Source organism: Chroicocephalus ridibundus, chromosome 3 (assembly GCF_963924245.1).
Source record: "Chroicocephalus ridibundus chromosome 3, bChrRid1.1, whole genome shotgun sequence".
In the NCBI taxonomy this organism is placed as follows: domain Eukaryota; kingdom Metazoa; phylum Chordata; class Aves; order Charadriiformes; family Laridae; genus Chroicocephalus; species Chroicocephalus ridibundus.
In genome coordinates, this window is record NC_086286.1 from 118,075,084 (window position 1) to 118,094,089 (window position 19,006).

General features: G+C 45.3%; 1 protein-coding gene across 3 annotated transcripts; it reads left to right on the forward strand.

Annotated features, from left to right (window-relative positions):
* Positions 1-1,530: 1,530 nt before the first annotated feature.
* Positions 1,531-18,519, forward strand: LOC134513987 (uncharacterized). 3 transcript variants are annotated; one of them, XM_063331236.1, is made up of 24 exons: positions 1,531-1,579; positions 1,663-1,755; positions 1,850-1,908; positions 2,013-2,105; positions 3,785-3,912; positions 5,285-5,431; positions 6,561-6,632; positions 7,582-7,749; positions 7,842-7,938; positions 8,802-9,019; positions 10,018-10,171; positions 11,047-11,255; positions 12,490-12,607; positions 13,941-14,146; positions 14,769-14,886; positions 14,969-15,135; positions 15,260-15,360; positions 15,446-15,567; positions 15,686-15,736; positions 15,828-15,990; positions 16,094-16,217; positions 17,201-17,297; positions 17,501-17,602; positions 18,138-18,519. In XM_063331236.1, exons 2-23 carry the CDS (start codon positions 1,727-1,729, stop codon positions 17,581-17,583), a joined length of 2,724 nt encoding a protein of 907 aa, XP_063187306.1. In that variant the 5' UTR covers positions 1,531-1,579; positions 1,663-1,726; the 3' UTR covers positions 17,584-17,602; positions 18,138-18,519. The 3 variants fall into 3 exon arrangements, with proteins under 3 accessions (XP_063187306.1, XP_063187308.1, XP_063187307.1); XM_063331237.1 differs by having other exon boundaries at positions 1,569-1,755; XM_063331238.1 differs by lacking the exons at positions 17,201-17,297; positions 17,501-17,602; positions 18,138-18,519 and having other exon boundaries at positions 15,828-16,212.
* The last annotated feature ends 487 nt before the right edge of the window (positions 18,520-19,006 follow it).

Genomic DNA, 19,006 nt, shown 5'->3' on the forward strand with positions numbered 1-19,006 from the left:
CCAGCTGGATTCAATGAAGAGTCACTCTGAGTCCGGGGACACAGAGTTAACGCAGGCCAGGATCATGCAGCAAGTCCTGCGTGGGCCCATGAGAAGTTTGTTGCAGAAGTTGGACTTTGGCTCCCACTGAATGAGAAAGGGTCTTGAGGCCAAAGGACATTAATTAGGAGATTGCTAAAGTCCCGGGGCTCCGCTCCAGAGCCCTCAGACAAGCGTGCCACCAGCTCCCTGATGTATAGAGTGTGCCTGTCTGGCAGGGCAGTGGTGTGGGCGCTGCCGACATTGCAGAGGTCCTCTGAGAGAGGGGGACAGAAGAGGAAATTACACTGATTGCACCGTGTCCTGCAAGTGGGTGTGCCCACTGGCTTTTGTTTATCCCCAAACAGTGTGAAATATACTGTAAAATTAATCTCATTTCTACAGCACAGCTCTGGTCATGCATGTGAACAAAAGTAAGGCAAGAACGGTTGGGTGATGCCCCAAAATGGGGACCAAAAGGAGATTGAGCCCTGGGTTTCAATGGCTAAAATGTCACCACTACCTGAAAGGTGGTTGTAGTGAGGTGGGTGTCAGTCTCCTTTCACAAGTAACAGGCAAAAGGACAAGAGGAAATGGCCCCAAGTTGCACCAGGGGAGGTTTAGGAAAAATTTCTTCATTGAAAGGGTTGTCAAGCATTGGAACAGGCTCCCTGGGGAAGTGGTGGAGTCGCCATCCCTGGAGGTATTTAAAAGACGGGTAGATGTGGTGCTGAGGGACATGGTTCAGTAGTAACTTGGCAGTGCTAGGTTAACGGTTGGACTTGATGATCTTAAAGATCTCTTCCAACCAAAATGATTCTATGATTCTAACCTAAATGTCCTGTACTTCTCACCCCACCGTAGCTCACCTCTGCCACACAAGCTGTATTTTTATCTCACAAGCTGTATTTTAGAAACCTCTCAGCCTTTCTGCTTCCCGGGGCACCTGCAGTTCCAGAGCCACAGCTCCCACCAGGCGCAATGACTTTCCCTTCCCAGGCAATATGTTTGGCCGTGTACAGACCTGCACATGGCCTGACCGATCCAGAGATATCGGAGCACTTCTAAAAACAAGATGTTTTCACCAAAACACTCTCCAATAATCAAACAAATCAAAGGGCAACCTAACTGGATTCACAAAAGAAAAACGTGTAGCTGCCAAAGAACTGCTGTTATCTCTGGCATGGCTGGGTCACTGGGACATTTCACAGAAACAAAAATGTATTTCCTGTGTAGACCCGATTAAAATACCTCCGGGGAAATGTTTCATGAGCTCTTAAGACCTGAAGCCAAAGCTACCCAACTGGCTTGTAAGGAATGAGATTACTTCCCAGGGGTTGATGGAAAGCACCGAGCACCCTCTGCTGCACCCATTAAAATTAGGTTCAGCAGCAGCATCTGACCTTGTAAATACCTGGCAGAAGGGTGCTCTGCCCTCCCAGCGAGAGGGCGGCTGCCTCACACTGCCAGGAGCTCAGATAACGTTGGAAGGCACCGCAGGATTCAGCCCAGGCGTCCCTCCACAACGGAAGCCACCAGCCTCTCCTGATTCACATACAAGGTTTGGAGAAGACAGCACAGTCTCCGTTTTAGAAGGTCAGCTATAGCTTTCCTCCTGGGTCTGACCAAGTTCCAGCTCCACAGGTGGGTCAGCTTTACTTCAAAGGGAGGAGGACTTTGCTGCCCATGCACAGGTCTCCGGGGGCAGATGGAGGCTGTGGGTTACTCGCTATGCAGGTAATGAGACTTTGGTTGCTGCCTCGTTCATTTTCCTTCTTGATGTTTTTTTTCTCTGTTCACCCCATGATTTGTTCCTGTACTTATCCTGCAGGATCTGGCTGCTTTTCTTGCTCTTCTGGCTGGGACGAGGGAGGCAGATGGCTCCCCCAGGTTGGTGAAACATGATAAAAGGATAGTGGGGAGAGGCAAGGATGAGAACTCTTCTCTGCCCTCCTGTCCCACTGGCTCATCTGCTCTATATGTGCTCCCACCAGGTTTTGTAGAGAGCAGTTGCCACTCCAGGATTTTTTGGATGAAACTGAACAAATTCTTGCTCCAGGGAAAGTTCTTCCAGCTGGAAATCAATGGTGAGTCACAAGTGGCTGCCCTGAGTACCATGAAGGCTGGGGAATCACAGGAGTGATCAGTGTCTGTGAGCTGCATACTGCTGCCATCTACATGATGATTGGCAACTGACCCCAAAAAACTTGCAGAACATCCTTGCCACCTAGACCTGGCCTCTGGCACCTCAATTTGGCCAATGTGCCTACAGACGAGTAAAGCTTGTATCTACAGCCACAGTCCCCTTTGCTCCTTACAATTAACATGCTGGGGAAAGGAGAAAGGATGGTCTGGGGAGGAAGGACTGACATTTGGCTTTCATTCTTTCCTCTGCCGAGCCCTTACACATGTCTAGCGAGGAAAACAAAGGTGACATTGCAGCTTGGATATGTCCTGGACAGCACAAATGACAACAGCAGTGTAGGCTGGGTAATACTCAGAAAACACACTGTCAATGAGTCCTGAGTGAGTGCTGCAGCAATTAAAGGGTATTTTTTTTAATTTCCTTTTTATTTAACACCACAATGGCAGCTCAATACCCTATTTCAGATTGAACAAAGGGTTTCCATTTTGCTGAGGAAAACAAAAATCTGCTTAACCAAAATGAAAACCAGAAAATGTTCACATCAGATTGAACAAAAGCATGTGATTTCACCCAAAACCAGATTTCTTTCTGTTGACATCAGTCCACTTTTTTCAGGGGTTGGGGTTTTTGCAATTGATTTGGAGGCAGAACTGAAAAAGTCAAGTACAGCAAGGGTGTGGGGAGAAGTGATAGCATTTATGAGAACAACTGATATCGCTGGAAAAAACAGACCAGCCTTCAGGCACAGAAAGGTTGTTTGTTTCTTCCAGCTCTTCAGTTGGTCTCATAAAAGCTATTCCCTCTTCTTCCAAAATTCTTCTCACTTATCTCCTTAGTCTATCCTGGCTGCAAGAATACATCTACTGAAACAGCAGTTATTAGCACTGTTTGACATATAAAGATGACAGGCAAATCTAGAAATTACAATGGCAACTAGTTAAACCCTATCTATTTGTACAGATTCTTGTGTCTAACCCAAGACTAAAATAGTTCCTTAATCAGAGGGCAGATAATTAACAGAATATTATGTTATTAACTCTAGCAGCACCAAGAGCTGAGTGCAGCCAGCTCCCATCATGCCTGTTTCTTGGCTCCTCCATAGGTTTAACAGCATGCAGCGCCTTGCCAAGCAGAGATGAGCAGCAAACCTGACCAATTTGTAGAAGTGTCCACCCAAAATAGGTCCGTGACTGCATCCTTTGACCAGAGTGAGCAGATTATCGTAGCTTGAGGATTTTTAGAAATGGATGGGCTCAATAGCCCATAACTCTTTTCTAGAGAGAAAAATCAGGGAGGAAGAAAAGTATGTGATGTCTCAGAGAAACTTTCCGCACTAGTACTTCAAGGTGGCTGTGGCACAAGCTTCTGGAGATCAAGAAATGGTGAAGATAAAAAAGTGAGCATAATGTGGGTGAGCTTGAGACATGCCAGACTGTCTCATGCACTCTAGTACATACCAGAACAGCTTTGCCAGCTCCTTCACAACACACATCGTTGGAGAGCACCCAACCCAGCTGAACCTCTTTCCAGAGGAGAGCTGCGTGAGGGGCCCCCAGCACCACTCTGCCCTGTGACTTGCCCTGAGCTTTCCATCCCTGACGTCATTCCCTTTTCCTGTAGATCCTTATGTCGGCCCCGTTCTGCTGGATGAGAAACTAGCATCTCGCTGTGGCTACGTCCTGTCAGAAGACGTGTGGGGCAACCCCGTCTTCCGCGCGTCGGTGCTTGGCTGTCACGTGGCCAACGAGGTAAGACCCAGAGCGGGGCTTGAAAACAACTCAGACAGTCCATCCTCTCCAAAAAGACAAGATTGAGATATGATATGGCATTCTAACGGCATGTTTTGAGAACTCAAGGAATAGCGAACTCAAGGAGTTAGTGTTGATGGTGTGTGGAAACGAATAGGTAATGGCTCTCCAGTGTGAGGTTTGCTCAGTGTGACTGACATGGGATTTCCTCTCTCCATGAAAGGACACTTAGCCTAATGCTGCTGACTAGCTGCCAGTTCTCAAGCATATCCTTGTAGCTGCTGATTTGCCAGAGAGTTTCTTGAAAGCCTCTCTGGAAAGAAGTAGGCATCTGCTTGAAAAAGCAACATTTGCAGTGTGATTCTGGCAGATCATTTCCTGGCTTAATTTGTGTGGTAATGTGCCTGTTAACACATGCCTAGGAACGTAGATCACACACATCTATTAGACCCAGATTTGTCTCACGTAACTTTAGCCATCTAAAAGATAATGTCTAGTCTAAACTAGTTGTTTATGCTTCCACAATAGTCAATGGAGAGAAACAGGCATCTCCGGAAGGTGATTCACCCCTTCCTAAAACATGTGTAAAAGCGTAGCCTGGATTTCTAATTTCTAAATGTTAGTTGAGATGAAATGTACTTAGAAACAGAATATATCAGAGTAGAAACTTCATTGCTTGTCCATGTTTAGTCTGGTTGGTCCTGGAAGCCCCACAGAAAAAATAAGGTAAAACTTTATGGGCAGAGGTTATGTTAACAAGGACGGGGGTTGTACAGTGTGCTGTGCAACGACCAGGATTTCCAGACTGGAAATTCCTCTGGAAAGCTTTTGCCTTTTTCTGTAGAAAAATACACATCCATGTCAGATAGAAGCACAGTCCATGGCTTCATGTGTAGCTCCTGGAGAGCCAAAGGATCAAAAGGATTTCTTACTTAAGTTAGTCAAGATGATAGACACCAAACAGCATTTGTAAGATATATCTGAACTACCTACATCAAATTGAAAGCTCCAGTACTGTCCCTCCATAAGGAGGCACGCAGCAGTCATGAATGGGAGGAACGTGAACCATATGGTGAGATAGTTCAGATCTTCCCCTGACTAGCTGCTCCTTAACACTGAAGCAAGAACAGTGCTGAGATGGGACCTGAGGCCAAGGCTGTAAGGACTGAGTCAACGTCTCTGGCTCAGAAAGCCTCTGCACACACACCACTTAAGATAGGGTGGTATGTTGGAGAAACTGTCACTACAGCTCTCAACCTGATCTCATCATTATAAAGCACTCTCAGAAAGAGAACACTGGGCTGGACGGTCCCATGGAGCCGCTCCTGGGACCTTCCACGCTATCTGCTCAATTGCCTGTTGTTCTTTCCAGGCAGATGAGCTGTTTTCATTGACTGTGAACATCAAGGTCTCCTCATTTTCAAGCATGAGGGCAGCTGTGACCTACACCTACCCTATGTACTGCTCCTACTCTTCCTGGGCTTCCAGAGAAATCGTGTGTGAAGAAAACTACATGGAGGTAAAAGCTTTCCCACAGAAGGAGAAGCTACATCCACGTTCCCTGCCAGGCACACCACCTCCACAAATTCCCAACAGAAGTAGATTTTATACTATATACCAGGCGTAATAGCGACCTGCTGATATTCAACACAGGGTGTAGGTGCTTATTAGTAACACATTTACATGTCATAGGTATTTTGAAAGCAGTGAAATTCAGTTAACTGAGTTAACTGCACAGATGACGTTAAGTCACTGCAATCAAATTAGCAGCCAGGCAGGCCAACCTGTTTAGCTCACGAGAGTATCTTTATGTTACAAAGTGCTGCATCTTCTGTGAGAATGTCTTCCTTATATTTGAAATAATAAAACCTAGCGTTTGCAGAGCTGCACCCCCGCTGGGTCACACAACTCACAGGACATCACTGTGAGACAGAACCTGCCTCCTGCCGGGTGGTAGGACTTGGCTGTCCAGCATCTACACACCATCGGAGAAATAAGGCACTGAACAAAACGAACTTCCCTGCCTTTTGTACGCACCTACTGCAGGCAGGACAAAGAAAGCCTATTTATTGTGCGCGGACTTGAGGCTGTGCAGTCACGTCTGGGTGTTGCAACACACTTAAACCATGGTACAGAGGTCTGGGGCAGACACTGACTCCCAACGCTGTGACCAGAACTCGCCTCACTCTGCAACACATGCTGGCAAGATTTAGACCATAGCATCTACCTTGGGTATCAGGGAACCTGCATTTTCAGGTGTTCAACCTGCATGGGAAGAGGGAACCAGTCCTGTCAAAGACAGTAGTCTGCTTCTCTGCACCGCCGGGGGAGGGACCCAGATGCCCCTGAACGTCTCCAGAGTGGGATCTAGTTTACAGATGACCAGATACGAAACAGGACTTTTGATTACCTGGTTATACACAAAGCATTCCCTCTGCTGTACATGCACCGCCATAACCTTCATTTTAAGGCCACAGAAGTTACCTCCGTTGAGAAACTTTTTGGAAACATTTTAATTACCTCCAGTAAATTGCTAAATCCCCACAGACACAGGAGAAGAAATCTGAAAGCCCTCTCTCTCTGCCCCCCGTGCCTGTAATAATGCTGATGACTCAATTGTTCCCAAAGAATCTCCTCTGTGTCCCCAGGTATCAGTGAGGACTGATGTCCCCGCAGTTTCAAATGACTACACCGTAGCCTGGATGTCAGCCCTGCCGGAGGTATGAAAGGGAGTCCTTGCTAACGGTTCCTAGCCTGCCTCTTCTCACTAGTCTCATGAGTCATTCTTGGGGCATAGCTCCATCTCTGTCAAAAAAAAAAAAAAAAGGCGATGGCAAAGATGCCATCAAGTACTGAAAAACCTCCCAAGTTTTCTTAGAGCTCTAGACTGCAAAAAAAGACATTTAGGTGGGAGAACAGAGCCATATGCTTGTTACATTAGTGGAAACTGAGTTCAAGACAAACAAAGGTAGGTGGTTCTCCACACAATGGGTAGTGAATCTGTCAAGCTCCTTGCCAAAAGATGTTGTGGCTGCTAAAAGCTTGCTCGATCTCGAGGAGAGCCTGGAAAAACTGACCGAAGAGAAATCCAGTAAGACATACAAAATACAAAGAAACTACAGATAGCTCAGGAGCTCCTGAGCTGAAAATTATTTGAGGCTGGAAAGTATTAGGGGGAAATATATACACTTGTCCTATTTTTCTCATGTCTTACTTGCTCCTTATACCCATTTTTCCTTTTGGCTATGGTTATCACTTCAGGAGACTGTTCTAAACCAGTACAGACATTCCTCTCTTCTTATCTTTGACACAGCATGGCTATGTATTATAAAAGGTAGTCTGTCATTTGGCCTCTGGACTGCTCCGGCAATCGACAGACACGAAAGCAACCATTTTATTAACAGCACAGGCATTGTGTCCAAGTGGAGTTGGTCAAGGCCAGCCGTCTCAGTTTCTTCCAGGGCTGCTATAAGACTATCTCTAAAGATGTCTTAAAGAGCTATAGAATCCCTTACCTTTATATGTATAAGAAGGGTGTTTCTTGCCTGGAGGGATCTAGTAGTGTCCAGTGCCGCTCCGGCTTCTAATAGGAAAACAGATGCTACAATATCATAGTTTTTTAAGGCTTTGGTAGACTTAGATCTCATGCAGCTCATCTCTCTCTTGCAGACTCAAAATGTTGCATACCAGCTATGGCAACTGATGTTTGTTTCTCCATCAGGGAGAAAGACAATAACGGTAAGCGATGCTGCAAAACTGGGCTACAGCTTCAATAACACGCTGTCCCGAGTGTACCTCCGTGCGCCCTATCACACCAACGAGTCGGACGTCAGTGTGGTGAGTTGTCTCTCTCAAGAGGACACAAAACTGTGCTTTTTCCACTGCCTCTCTGGGACATCAGTTCTCTTTTTCTGCCTGCAACCCAACAGGTCAGTGGTGTGAACATGAACATGGTGACTTCCACTTCCATGTACAGGCAGCGGTGGTTGCTTTTGCTGATTGACACGACTGTCTCCTGTCCTGTTGGTAAGGATTTCTTCCTTGTTCACCAAAAATAACCGCCTTAGAACTTAGTAGAAAACACAGTCTCCCCATTTCCCTGTGACCTACTCTGCAAGAGTTTACAAGCTGCCCTCGGAGCAACATGAGCTAAGAGTCCATGGCTTCAGTCCCTGACAAACATGTTCCCTGCTGTGATGCTACATGACTTGTGTTCCCGGTGCAGTGTCGTGCCTTGTCTCTGGTTTCTCAAACCCCCACGTTAGATGCAGAGAGCTGGAGACAAGTGAAACTGCTGCAGAAGGGCCAGGGAGCCTCCCCTGGACTAACCCCACAGCCTTGGCTCTCCCCTGCCATACAGCTCCACGCAGGGGATGCAGCTCTGCATCGCCAGGACTCACCTCGTCCTTTTCCCTGGAGGGACAGAGCCAGCCAGGCTTTTTGCAGAACAGTGGCAGCTGCACCTTCTGTCTCTCACAGCGCAGTATTAGTTTGAACAATTGATGAGGAAGCAGGATGTTGTCATGATCTTGAAGCCAGTATGTCAAGGAGAACGCCCAAATGGGGCTATGCCCCATTCCTTTTGCCAGTAAGGCAAAAATCCAGGGACCAGAAGGACAACAGAGAATGTACCTGGGAGCACTACTGTCAGTTCTTCTGAATAAATTAATTACTCCTCTCAAACTGGTGATTCAAGTCTACTTTGAGCACCAGGGTTTCTGTGACAAAATAGCCATCAGTTGGTTAATATCCTGCCAGGTGTTTCATTAGTGAAAGCTGTAAAGGTACCCTGGTGACAAGGAGTCAGGGAAGGACAGACCTTGCATAGTGAAGACTGACTGGTAATTCCAATCTCCCGGCCTTCTGGGACTGTCTGTCTAACTCAACAGATGGCATCAGCTTCACGGATACTACGCTAACATGGACTGTGCCAAGTGTTATCCCCACATTAGTGGTTCAAGAATCCACCTTTCTGTCTAAAACCATTTTAATGGGAGTTGATGGCCGAGTCATAGTAAACCCAGAGGAGAAGAGCTACTTACTGGAGCATAACGAGACACACATTGGAATAACTGTCCCTATCGGAGCAGAAGGAGGCAAGCTAAAGGTTAGTACAAACCTGTCACGTACTAATACATTTGAGGGCCTGCACCATGGAAGATGTTACTAAATCATGATCATTCCAAATAGTGATTGATTGCTGTTTAAAATTCTTGGATACAAGAAATATTTGAAGACCTGGGTGCTCCTTCTCTGTGTTTTGAAAGCACCCACTCAGAAACTAAGTATCTCTGATTACAAAACATGAGAGAAGAAAGAGACTGTCTTTTCCTAATAAAGTATACTGAATAAATTAAGAGTGAAGGGATTCCCAGGCACTGGAATTGAGTTATCTATGTTATTACATTATGAAACTGGCCCAGGCCCAGTTCTGACCCGGGTCAATAAGCAATTTCCTAGACAATCTCCATGCAGGCAGCATGAGTTGGCATGGGGCAGGCTCCCAGCATGTAGTTTGGGTGCAGCCACCTGCTTTGGACATAGTATAATTTATAATTTACAGGTACAGAGACAATGTCCAAAGAAATGTTCAGTATAAAGGAGATGAAAATATTCTCACAAGACTCTTTACCAGTTACATTTGTGAAAATGACACTGGTGTGACTGACTTACCCTGTTCGGAAGGTCACTGATCTATCAGTGGACCTCATATTTGTGTATGTAACACCAGACAGACTTGGTCTGAAGAACTGTTGGAAGCACTGACAAATTTTCAGAGTGAACTGGGACAGAATGAGAAACGTGACTGATAGTCATGGGATTGCAAAAAAATAAACGCAAATATGGTTACTTACTAAGCTTAATGAGGACACTCCCCCAACCCTGGTACCTCCTTATTGAGAATCTCAGCAGTGTAAGCCAAATATGGGCCAGACAAATGGGCCCAAGCAAACAAACAAACAAAAAAGCTCCCCTAGCAAAATCCATCCCAAACTGTACTAGAATACCACTTTCTCTTTCTGGTGTAAGAATTTTAACCATATTCTGTCATTCTTCTATTGAACTATTGAGAATTAAGACTTAATCACAAATTTTACTTCCTAGAGCTCCATATCTGGTGGTGTGTATGGAGTCATTTACAGTATTGACTTGTTCTTGGAGCACACATGGACCGATGCAGATTGGCAAACCACGAAGTATACTGTCATCAAATCCATCACCACACCTTTCATGCCACAAATACCAACTGTTATCAACAGTAAGTCATTCCTCTCAATGACTTTTACCAATCTCTTGCTTTTGCTGTGTTATACATTGCTCCATTGGACCTCTGCCACACACCTGCATTCACCAGAATGTTCTCAACTCCCACTTCCAATTTGCTAGCCAAAGTCAAGATGAAAGGTGCTATAAAAAAATCCCAAACCTTTAGCCTTAGTGGATGTACCATTTTTCACCCGTCATTATGGGATGAAATGAAAATTATCAGTTGCTGATAAGAACAAGAACATTTCTTTCACACTAACATCCAGATTTTTCCAGTGAGCACTGGGACCCTAGAATAAAGATATTGCATTGTGCAATTATCACATTGGGCAGAACTGCCTTAGGACAGCATTCATTGATGGCATTTTCTCCCCAAAACTGCTGCCTGCATTTGTTATCTTGGGAGCATACTTAAATCATTGTGCCAAGCAGTGGTGCGGTAATATTTTTTTAATTATATTTTCCAATGCATTAAGACACTAAACATCTCTGAAACTGATCTAAACTCTGGATAGCTGACATTGAAAGAAAAAGAAGCCTATATTATGACAGCTTTTCTGTATTTTATGAGGCTGAACTAAATTCTAGATTTCTTTATAGGAAACTCATTGCACACCACAGGGCACCTCTAGAAAGTTACTGAACCCACTTGCTATAAAGTTGTATATATTTGTTGTTAATCTCCTGCAGCTTGAAGCAATTCTCATGTACTCAGAGTATTTCAGATCTGAACACAAACACTCATTAATCAGAGCCCTTAAAGAGATGGCTGTTGGCTAAGTTTCCTGGAACTTGAATGGGAGGCCACCCCAACTGTCTTCTTTACTTGATCCACACCAGCGGCAATTTGATGTTCTCTCCCTACAGATACTCTGCCAGAGGAAAGGCTATTTAATGTTGCATTTGGACACTTTCTTCCCGATGTCTCTCTGGTGGCAATCGCAATAGGAAATGTGCCATTTACCCTGAGAGAAGCACAGCACCATGGGTTTAAGATTTATGAAACTCCCTTTTCTAACAGAATGAAAGGATTTGTCCTGGAAGTCTCTTTTGATGATCCGTATGTTCTAAAGGAGGTAAGATACAGGACTTCACGTCAGCAGCTGAGTGGAGGAGGTAGGGCAGTCCCTTTTCAGAACATAGTCTGGCTTTCATTAGCCAACAACTGTTCCTTGTCCATAAAGGTGTCAATGAGCCTGAGCTCATCTGAATTAAGATTAGAGGCTTGTATGTCCCCACCTTGCTCTCCCTAGGTCTCTGGGGGACATGCAGCATCACATGCGATTAGATGGTATGAAATACGACTTCCTTTAGTGTCTGCCAGCATGGCTAATGTCTGAGCACATGCCCAGCAGGAAGAGGTTTGTGAAATCTCTATTAAATGCTGTCCCTTGAAACAGGAGTGCCTTGGAAAAATAAATCAATTATTGAAATCCTGAAACACCAGTTACCAACATCCAGTAATTCCTGAACCTACTGTTTATGCCGAGCCATTTGACCCCTGGCACAGGCCGTGCACCGTGCGAGCATGTACAGGCAGGCTTAGGGTATTCTAAATGTAATTTTGTTAAGCTTCAGACCATTTCTAATCTAAATATTTGTAAAAAGTATAAACTCGCAGAGGGAATTCAACCTCTGATTTTGTGGGAGGATGCGTAGCTGCAAGTCCTCTACCACTGTTTCCACCAAATCACGCAGAGAGGAGATGTTATTTTCTCTTACAAGGAACAACATTGTGAAGGCACAGGATCAGAACTTGCGCAAATAGTTCTCAGGCTGCAGTCAAACCACAGTTAAATTGCATTAAGGATCAAAGCAAGCCAAAAATTTTCAGAAGTATTTCTTTCAGGTTGAACAGCGGGTTTTGCTTCGGGGGCGCTTTTAGTGAAATAAAGGAGGGTAGCAAGAGGGATCTCTCATAGCATCTCCTCACACCTGTCTTGCTGATTACTCGCTCTCCTGGGTTCAGCCCACACTCTGAGTAAAGAAGAATAAGGTTTTGGACCCGGATCACCCTCTACGAGCTCTTTCACCAGTGGGCTACAAAGGAAACACCGCTGTGTTCGCTTCTGCCTCCATTTTATGAACAGGCACTACGCTCTCCACATTTATGTTTGGCCGAAAGAGCTGTTGAATCCAGTCCAGATTTCTGAATAGTTTTAGGCCAACTGAAGCGATGTTTTTGGAGACGGAGCTATTTGCAGGGGAGAGGAGGGTGCTGGAATAATTATTTAGTTCTGCTCAGGATATACATTCCTGTCTGTGCTGGAAGCCATTGCTACTGCAGCCTTACACTTCTCTCTTTTTCAGTATGTGAATAGAAATGAAACAAAATATACCCTCCTCGTGAACTACTCTATGAGCGTGGGTCCGGAGATGACACCCTATTATCATTCTGCAGAGGTGGAGTGTGTGGTTGCTGATATCGGTGAGCTTTCCCCTGACATTAACTCGTTTGCATCAACAGCGTGGCTCAGATTTTCATTGAATTCGGTGAGAACGGCTTTAGGCTGAGGATGAGAGCTTTTGGGAAAACCCCACCCTTCAATAGCTCATTATTGGTAACATGGCCAGCTTGCTGCTTTTCTAATGGCAGCTCTTCTGCATACTGGCAAGACAGTCTGCCCTCGAGACACTGAGAGCAATAAAAACTAGTGTATAAAAGAAGTTGGCTTGCAAACTCAGCGAACAAGATGCCTCATAACTTGAACATACATCTACTGGCAAAACTTTCAGACATTGCTACGAGTTTCAGTTTGTCCTCAAATGCAATTCTGCCTCTGCGTCCAGAGCAGAACTCAACTGACTCAAATAAATTGCTGTGAACTCCAAAGACAGCATTTCTGTAAGGAGACAACCATCCACTAAGAGCAGGTTATTGAAACAGTCAGGAGGTCTGATTGGTATTTTCTCAAACTTCTTAGATTTTGGATGCCCCGAATGTGACAGTCTCCTCACTGCCCTGTTTTATCTTTGAAATAGCTCTGGGTTCAACCCAAAGACGGCTGACCAAAAAAATATAATTAGCTACATAGCTCAGCTTGCCTTACTGAAACAGGGAGTAGTCCTGGAAGCAAGCTGGCAGGCCAACGCTAAGGCATGAGGATTCCCGATCCCACCGATTGTGAGCTGCTGCATCCACAGCACAGCCAAAGCCCTGCAGACGATGCCAGTATGCACCTAACAGCACTGCTGTAGTGCCAGCACAAAATCTACCCGTGATAGAAATCCCTGCCTGGGCCAAACATAGAATCATAGAATCACAGAATGGTTCGAGTTGGAAGGAACCTTAAAGATCATCCAGTTCCAGCCCCTTGCCATGGGCAGGGACACCTCCCACTAGACCAGGCTGCTCAAAGCCCCATCCAGCCTGGCCTTGAACACTTCCAGGGATGGGGAATCCACAGCCTCCCTGGGCAACCTGTGCCAGTGTCTCACCACCCTCACAGTAAAGAATTTCTTCCTAATATCCAATCTAAATCTACCCTCTTTCAGTTTGAAACAGTTACCCCTCATTCTATCGTTACACTCCCTGATAAAAGAGTCCCCCTCCATCTTTCCTGTAGCCCCCTTTAGGTACTACAAGGGCACTATAAGGTCTCCCTGGCACCTTCTCTTCTCCAGGCTGAACAACCCCAACTCTCTCAGCCTGTCCTCATAGCAGAGGTGCTCCAGCCCTTGGATCATCTTCGTGGCCCTCTGCTCATCATCGCTCAAACCTTCTCTTATCACTAACTCTTCATCCCACCTTCTTCCCACAGAACTACCAGAAGCAGTTGGTTACTGTGATGAAGAAAACCTGTATCTAGTCATCCCTACTTTTGGCTTGCACCGGTATTGGAACCTGTATCTTGGTACCAAGCCCTTGAACCGGCACGTTGCGCTTACCAATGGGTATCTTGCAGCTACCAACTCTACACACCTGATCTTGCAAATCCCTCTGTTTTCCATGGGAGTTATCTATGAGGTACATGAAGTGCATAGCAATGCCTTCTTTAAAGTACGTAGGGCTGTTTGTTCATACAGCCACAGTCACGGTTCGTAGCGCTGCATTATTAAACGTGTTGGACAACCTCCAGAGGGAAGGACTCTAAGCCAGTGCAAGAGAAGAGGTATCGGACATGGACCCTTCTGGTAATGCCATGTATTATGTAATCTGCAGCGCTAAATTGTCTCTAACAGATATGCACCAAGTTTTCAAAAACAAACTCCTCAGTATTTTTAGTAGGATGAGGCAAAATGTCCCATCTGCACTGAGCCAGAAACAATATTTCAATATAGCTTTTATGAAAGAAGCTCTTTTAAAGGAACATTTTGTAGAAATGTTAAGACATGGCAGGGGAAAACTGATGCTGTAATAAACATCTGAACTATCCTACAATAATCAGCCAAAATTTATCTCTGTGACAGTGACCAATTAACATGTACCAGAAAACTTCTGCCCCCGTGTTGCATGAGGCCAGAGACTTCACACTGACTTGACTCTTGTGACTTCTTAGTATTCAAGTAGGCACAAGCTAAAAAGCAGAACTTTGAACATATGGATCACGTGCCTTAACAGGAGTCCTCTTCCATCACCTCCTTCACAGGAAGTCTCCTTTCAGAAAATTAAAGCAAGGTTTGATGTTGCCCTAAGGAAAGTGAGAACTGCGGAGACCTTACAGATGTTTTCTGTTCGCTGCAATTTTAATTCTTCAGCATTTATAAGTAAGTTATACAAGCGATCAATCAATAAAAAAGATCTGTGATTCTTTCCTCGAGTTTATAACCAACTCTCTGATTTTCTCAGTATGCCACCCAGATGGTACAATAATGATATCTGCCCAAATGAAGACAATTCCTGCCATTGATATGAGTAAAACCAAACTAAGGGATAGCTCTTGCAAGCCTAGAGAGTACAATGAAGAACATGCCTTCTTCAAGTTCCATGTCACTACCTGTGGCACTTCAGTAAGGGTAAGCCCATGGCTGAAGCAGATACATCTGCTGGAAGTCTCTGTCTCTCCTGCATTTTCTCTTTTGTTCTCCTGCCCCAGCTCCTGAGAAGATTCCATTTTTAATGAGCTTCCCATATGCACAGTTTGAAGGTGATCACATTATTTATGAAAATGAAATCTCTTATGAGAAAGAGACTCTTCCAGGACAGAGCATACCAACAATCACGAGAGATCCAGACTACAGGTAGGAGCTCACTGACACTGCTCACTTTTGTACGGCTGCTGGAAAGTAAAAGCGAACACAAAAATGACCCTTTCTCCTATTATAGACTAACAGTATTGTGCTACTATCGAGCAAAAGAGACCCTAGTGCTAGGCGCCTTCGCTAGCGATCCATCCACATCGCCTCCCTTTGGCTCTGGTACAATGGTACCAAGGTCAAATATTGCAGGTAGGAAATTCTCTTCCTCCGTTTTTAAACTTCTGTGACTTCTTCAGTTTTAAGTTCCCTTGTTAAGATATGCCCTGCTTCCTACTAAACAACCTCACTAACATCTCCTTTTCCGCAGTGTACAGAAGGATAAGACAAGCCCTGAATGTAGTTTCAAGAGTGTCCAAAGGTAAGTCTCCTCTTCAGAAAATCAGGAAAATTCCCAACATGTTTTAATTTAAATAAAATTAAACAACAAAATCCCGTGATGCTTTCTTGAGATGAATCTTTCACGGAATTCTATGAGCCCAACGTGGCAATAATCAAGCGACCCGTGGAGCCTGTGTTTCTCGAGGTGGAGCTGCAAGACGAAAGCCCCGACGCTGAGTTATACCTGGAAAACTGCTGGGTAACTGGGTCTCTAGACTTCAACAGCACCCCAAGGTGGAACATCACTGTGGATGGGCAAGTAGTTATTGAATGACCAACACACTCCTCATCAAAGCCCTAATATCTTTTAGATCTGTTGATCTGCTCTCTCAAATAGGTGCGAGATTAACGGCGGTGAGTATGTTGTGGAGTTCTGTCCGGTAGCTGTTAGCCCCAGGGTGAGACACCCTGCTCATTTCAAAAGGCTAGCAGTAAGGACCCTGACACATCGACTGGAACAGGTAAGATTAAGTCAAAGACTCACCTCCCACTCATGGAATCTGTCCTCTGAACTTCTTAAGACCATTTAAAAAATAGCCAGTGTAAACACCACGCAGACTTAAGACCTAGCCAGCATTCAACCTTGACTGGTGCGCAGCTTTAATTCAGTTCTCTTCTCAAATCTGCTGTGCAGCACAGTTTTGAGATTGGACTGACTGGAGTAAACAAAAGAGTTTGGTATGTAAATATGATTTTTATATGGTGTTTCTGGCTTTTTATAGGATCAGATTCAGAGCACTTCAGCTCAAAATGTCTGGAACAGAAAAGTCAATTTATATACCATAATATCCACATGAAGTTCAGCTCTGTTGTCACCCATCTGTCCCAGCCAGTCAACCACCTCCTCAGATGCCAGCCCAATGGGCAGGGAAGTAGAGGCATGTGGGTTTGGTCTTACACTTTTGAGGTTCTGTCCTCCTCCAAGAGGTCTAAGAAGAGCAAAGAAAATGCCAGGTGACCTGAGGGTGGTTTGCTCCCAGTGCACCCCGTTGAGTGGACTCTAGCACGTGTACTGCCATGGCAGTGCCCCTACCTCAGCAGCTTAAGTAACCATGTAATTTTTTGACTTGGCCTTTCATAAGCAGTTCAACTCGTGAACTTGCTAGAAATGAACATGACGCGATTCTGGCTTGTGCTGCTTCCTCAGCGCGCAGCTGCATCTAGCACTAGATTGAGTTTCTGTCTAGCTTTGATACACAGCCTCACTGCAGTGAGGTTTTAACTTCTCCTGTCTCAGCCTCTCAGTTACCAAACTGCCTGAGGGCTTCTTTGACACCAAATTTGAAATTCAAGGCAGGTTCAGCTAGAAGGTGCCGCGTGCAAGCGTTCAGACGAGCCTAAGTCTAATCAGCTGTAACTTCTGCAGAGGACGGACAAAAGGCAAAACGACGCTCCTCAAAGAGGGATTTGATATGGACCAAACGGGACTTTTTCTTCTTCTCAGGTGTATGTGCACTGTTTGGTGGCAGCCTGCTCTCCGACCAACGTACTGCCTGGCAGCCCCTGCCGAGGACAGTGCAGCTCACGCAGGGAGAGGAAGGGTAGGTGTCCGAAGGAAAACAGCCATTGCAAAGCCCTCCTGACCTGACGTTTTTAAGGGATTTCGGACCTCTGGTTTTGGCATCTGAAATGCCTTGAACATGGACTGTATAACATTACCTCATACTTTAATACATTAGCACCTAATGTGCAGCATGTATGTGTTCTTGAAAAACTACACAAATACACTGTATATGACTCTCAGTCTTTCCAGGTCGCCTTTCAGCCAGTCTCCAGGGCTACATACTCGCTGGACCGGTCTGGATTGTTGATCCAGATCGAAGATGACGCACGTAAAGTGAACTTGGTAAGAGCACCAGGCCCCGTGTACTCACCCGGAGAGGTCACCGTGCCTTGTGGCACAAGCAGTGCATAGCCTGTCACTCAAGACCTTAGAACAATAGGTTCTGGGGCAAGAACTAGGGAAAGGGCAGGGATTGCAGTCTCCTGGTCTAAGCTTGAGCCCGTAAGAGAGAGGAGGAGAGCTACCTGCCAAGCCAAACACAGGTGGCACAGCTCTGGAGAAGATGCCAGCAGTAGAGCAGGGCATGTTGGAGTTGGGCTGTAGCAGGCAGCTTTGGAACCAGATGTTATTTCAACAGGTTTTCAACTGGACTGCCCCCAGCAATCATCACCCTTTAGCTGAACGAAAATGGATCCCAAATTTTAAAAAACAAACACTAAGGCACAAATCACCACCTTATTCCAAGTTCTTTCGAAGGGTCCAAATCCCCCAAACTGTTTGGGTTTATCCTATAGCTTTGTGTGCTTTTGGAGAGCCAGAGCTGTTCGGCTGTGTGCCCCAGCCTCGCTCCTCACTTCACTGCGTGTGTCTCCAACAGCACCTGAAGGCTCTGCTGCGCTCGCTGCTTTCTAAAGGGTGCAACTAGACACAGGAGCTACCTCTTTCAGTGACCACCAGAACTATCTTGCTTGAAGCAAAAAGACCAGAAAGACCAGAGGGTGGAACTCAGGACAGCACCACACCGCTGGGAAGTGCAGGGTCTGCTAACAGGATTAGTAAATGTTGGAACCTCCTGTTGCCTCTCTGAAGCGGCTACGAAAGAAAACCGGACAGAAAATAACCCAAGGCTGCAAAATAACACTTCTTGTTTCTTCCAGCTGTTGAAATACAGACTTGCAGATCCCCAAAATTATTCCAGCCCTGATTACGGCTGCTTCTTGTAATATTTCATAAAGTGACTGCCAATCCTCCCATGTGAATGTAAAGTGCAAATCTGAAAAGTCCAATAAAAATACATAAAAAGTAATGTAGAGTGCAGAACATCTCCTTGCTAATGTGCAACAGCAACCAGCTGGTACACCAACACTGGCTTCCAAGAGCCAAGCAATCTGCTACTTCGGGCCTCTTCCACATGCAACATGACGGCATACGTGTTTTTTTTCTCATTAATGCAGATTTGTGTCTGTAACATTGCATTGACCTGAGCTTCTTGGAAACTTGTTAGTTCCTCACTTTCCTCTCACCTGCCCAAGTAGGGAAAAGGCTAACTCCACAAAACGGGAGAAGACAGATGCTCTAACATGAGTAAAAAGGACAACTCACCTGGTATTTTGTTTTCTGTGCCCACAGCAAATATTTTTTAAAGAGAATAAAAATTATAAGGGTTATTTACTATTACATCAAGGACAAAGCAGACACATGACCACCTGTCGTCACTCTCAGGACGCGCCTGCACTGTAACTGAAG

Coding starts and splice junctions, on each gene's coding strand:
- LOC134513987 (XM_063331236.1), top strand. CDS start 1,727: ATGGAGGCTGTGGGTTACTCGCTATGCAG. Junction 6,633..7,581: donor GGATGTCAGCCCTGCCGGAG/GTATGAAAGGGA, acceptor TCTCTCTTGCAG/ACTCAAAATGTTGCATACCA. Junction 11,256..12,489: donor ATCCGTATGTTCTAAAGGAG/GTAAGATACAGG, acceptor TCTCTTTTTCAG/TATGTGAATAGAAATGAAAC.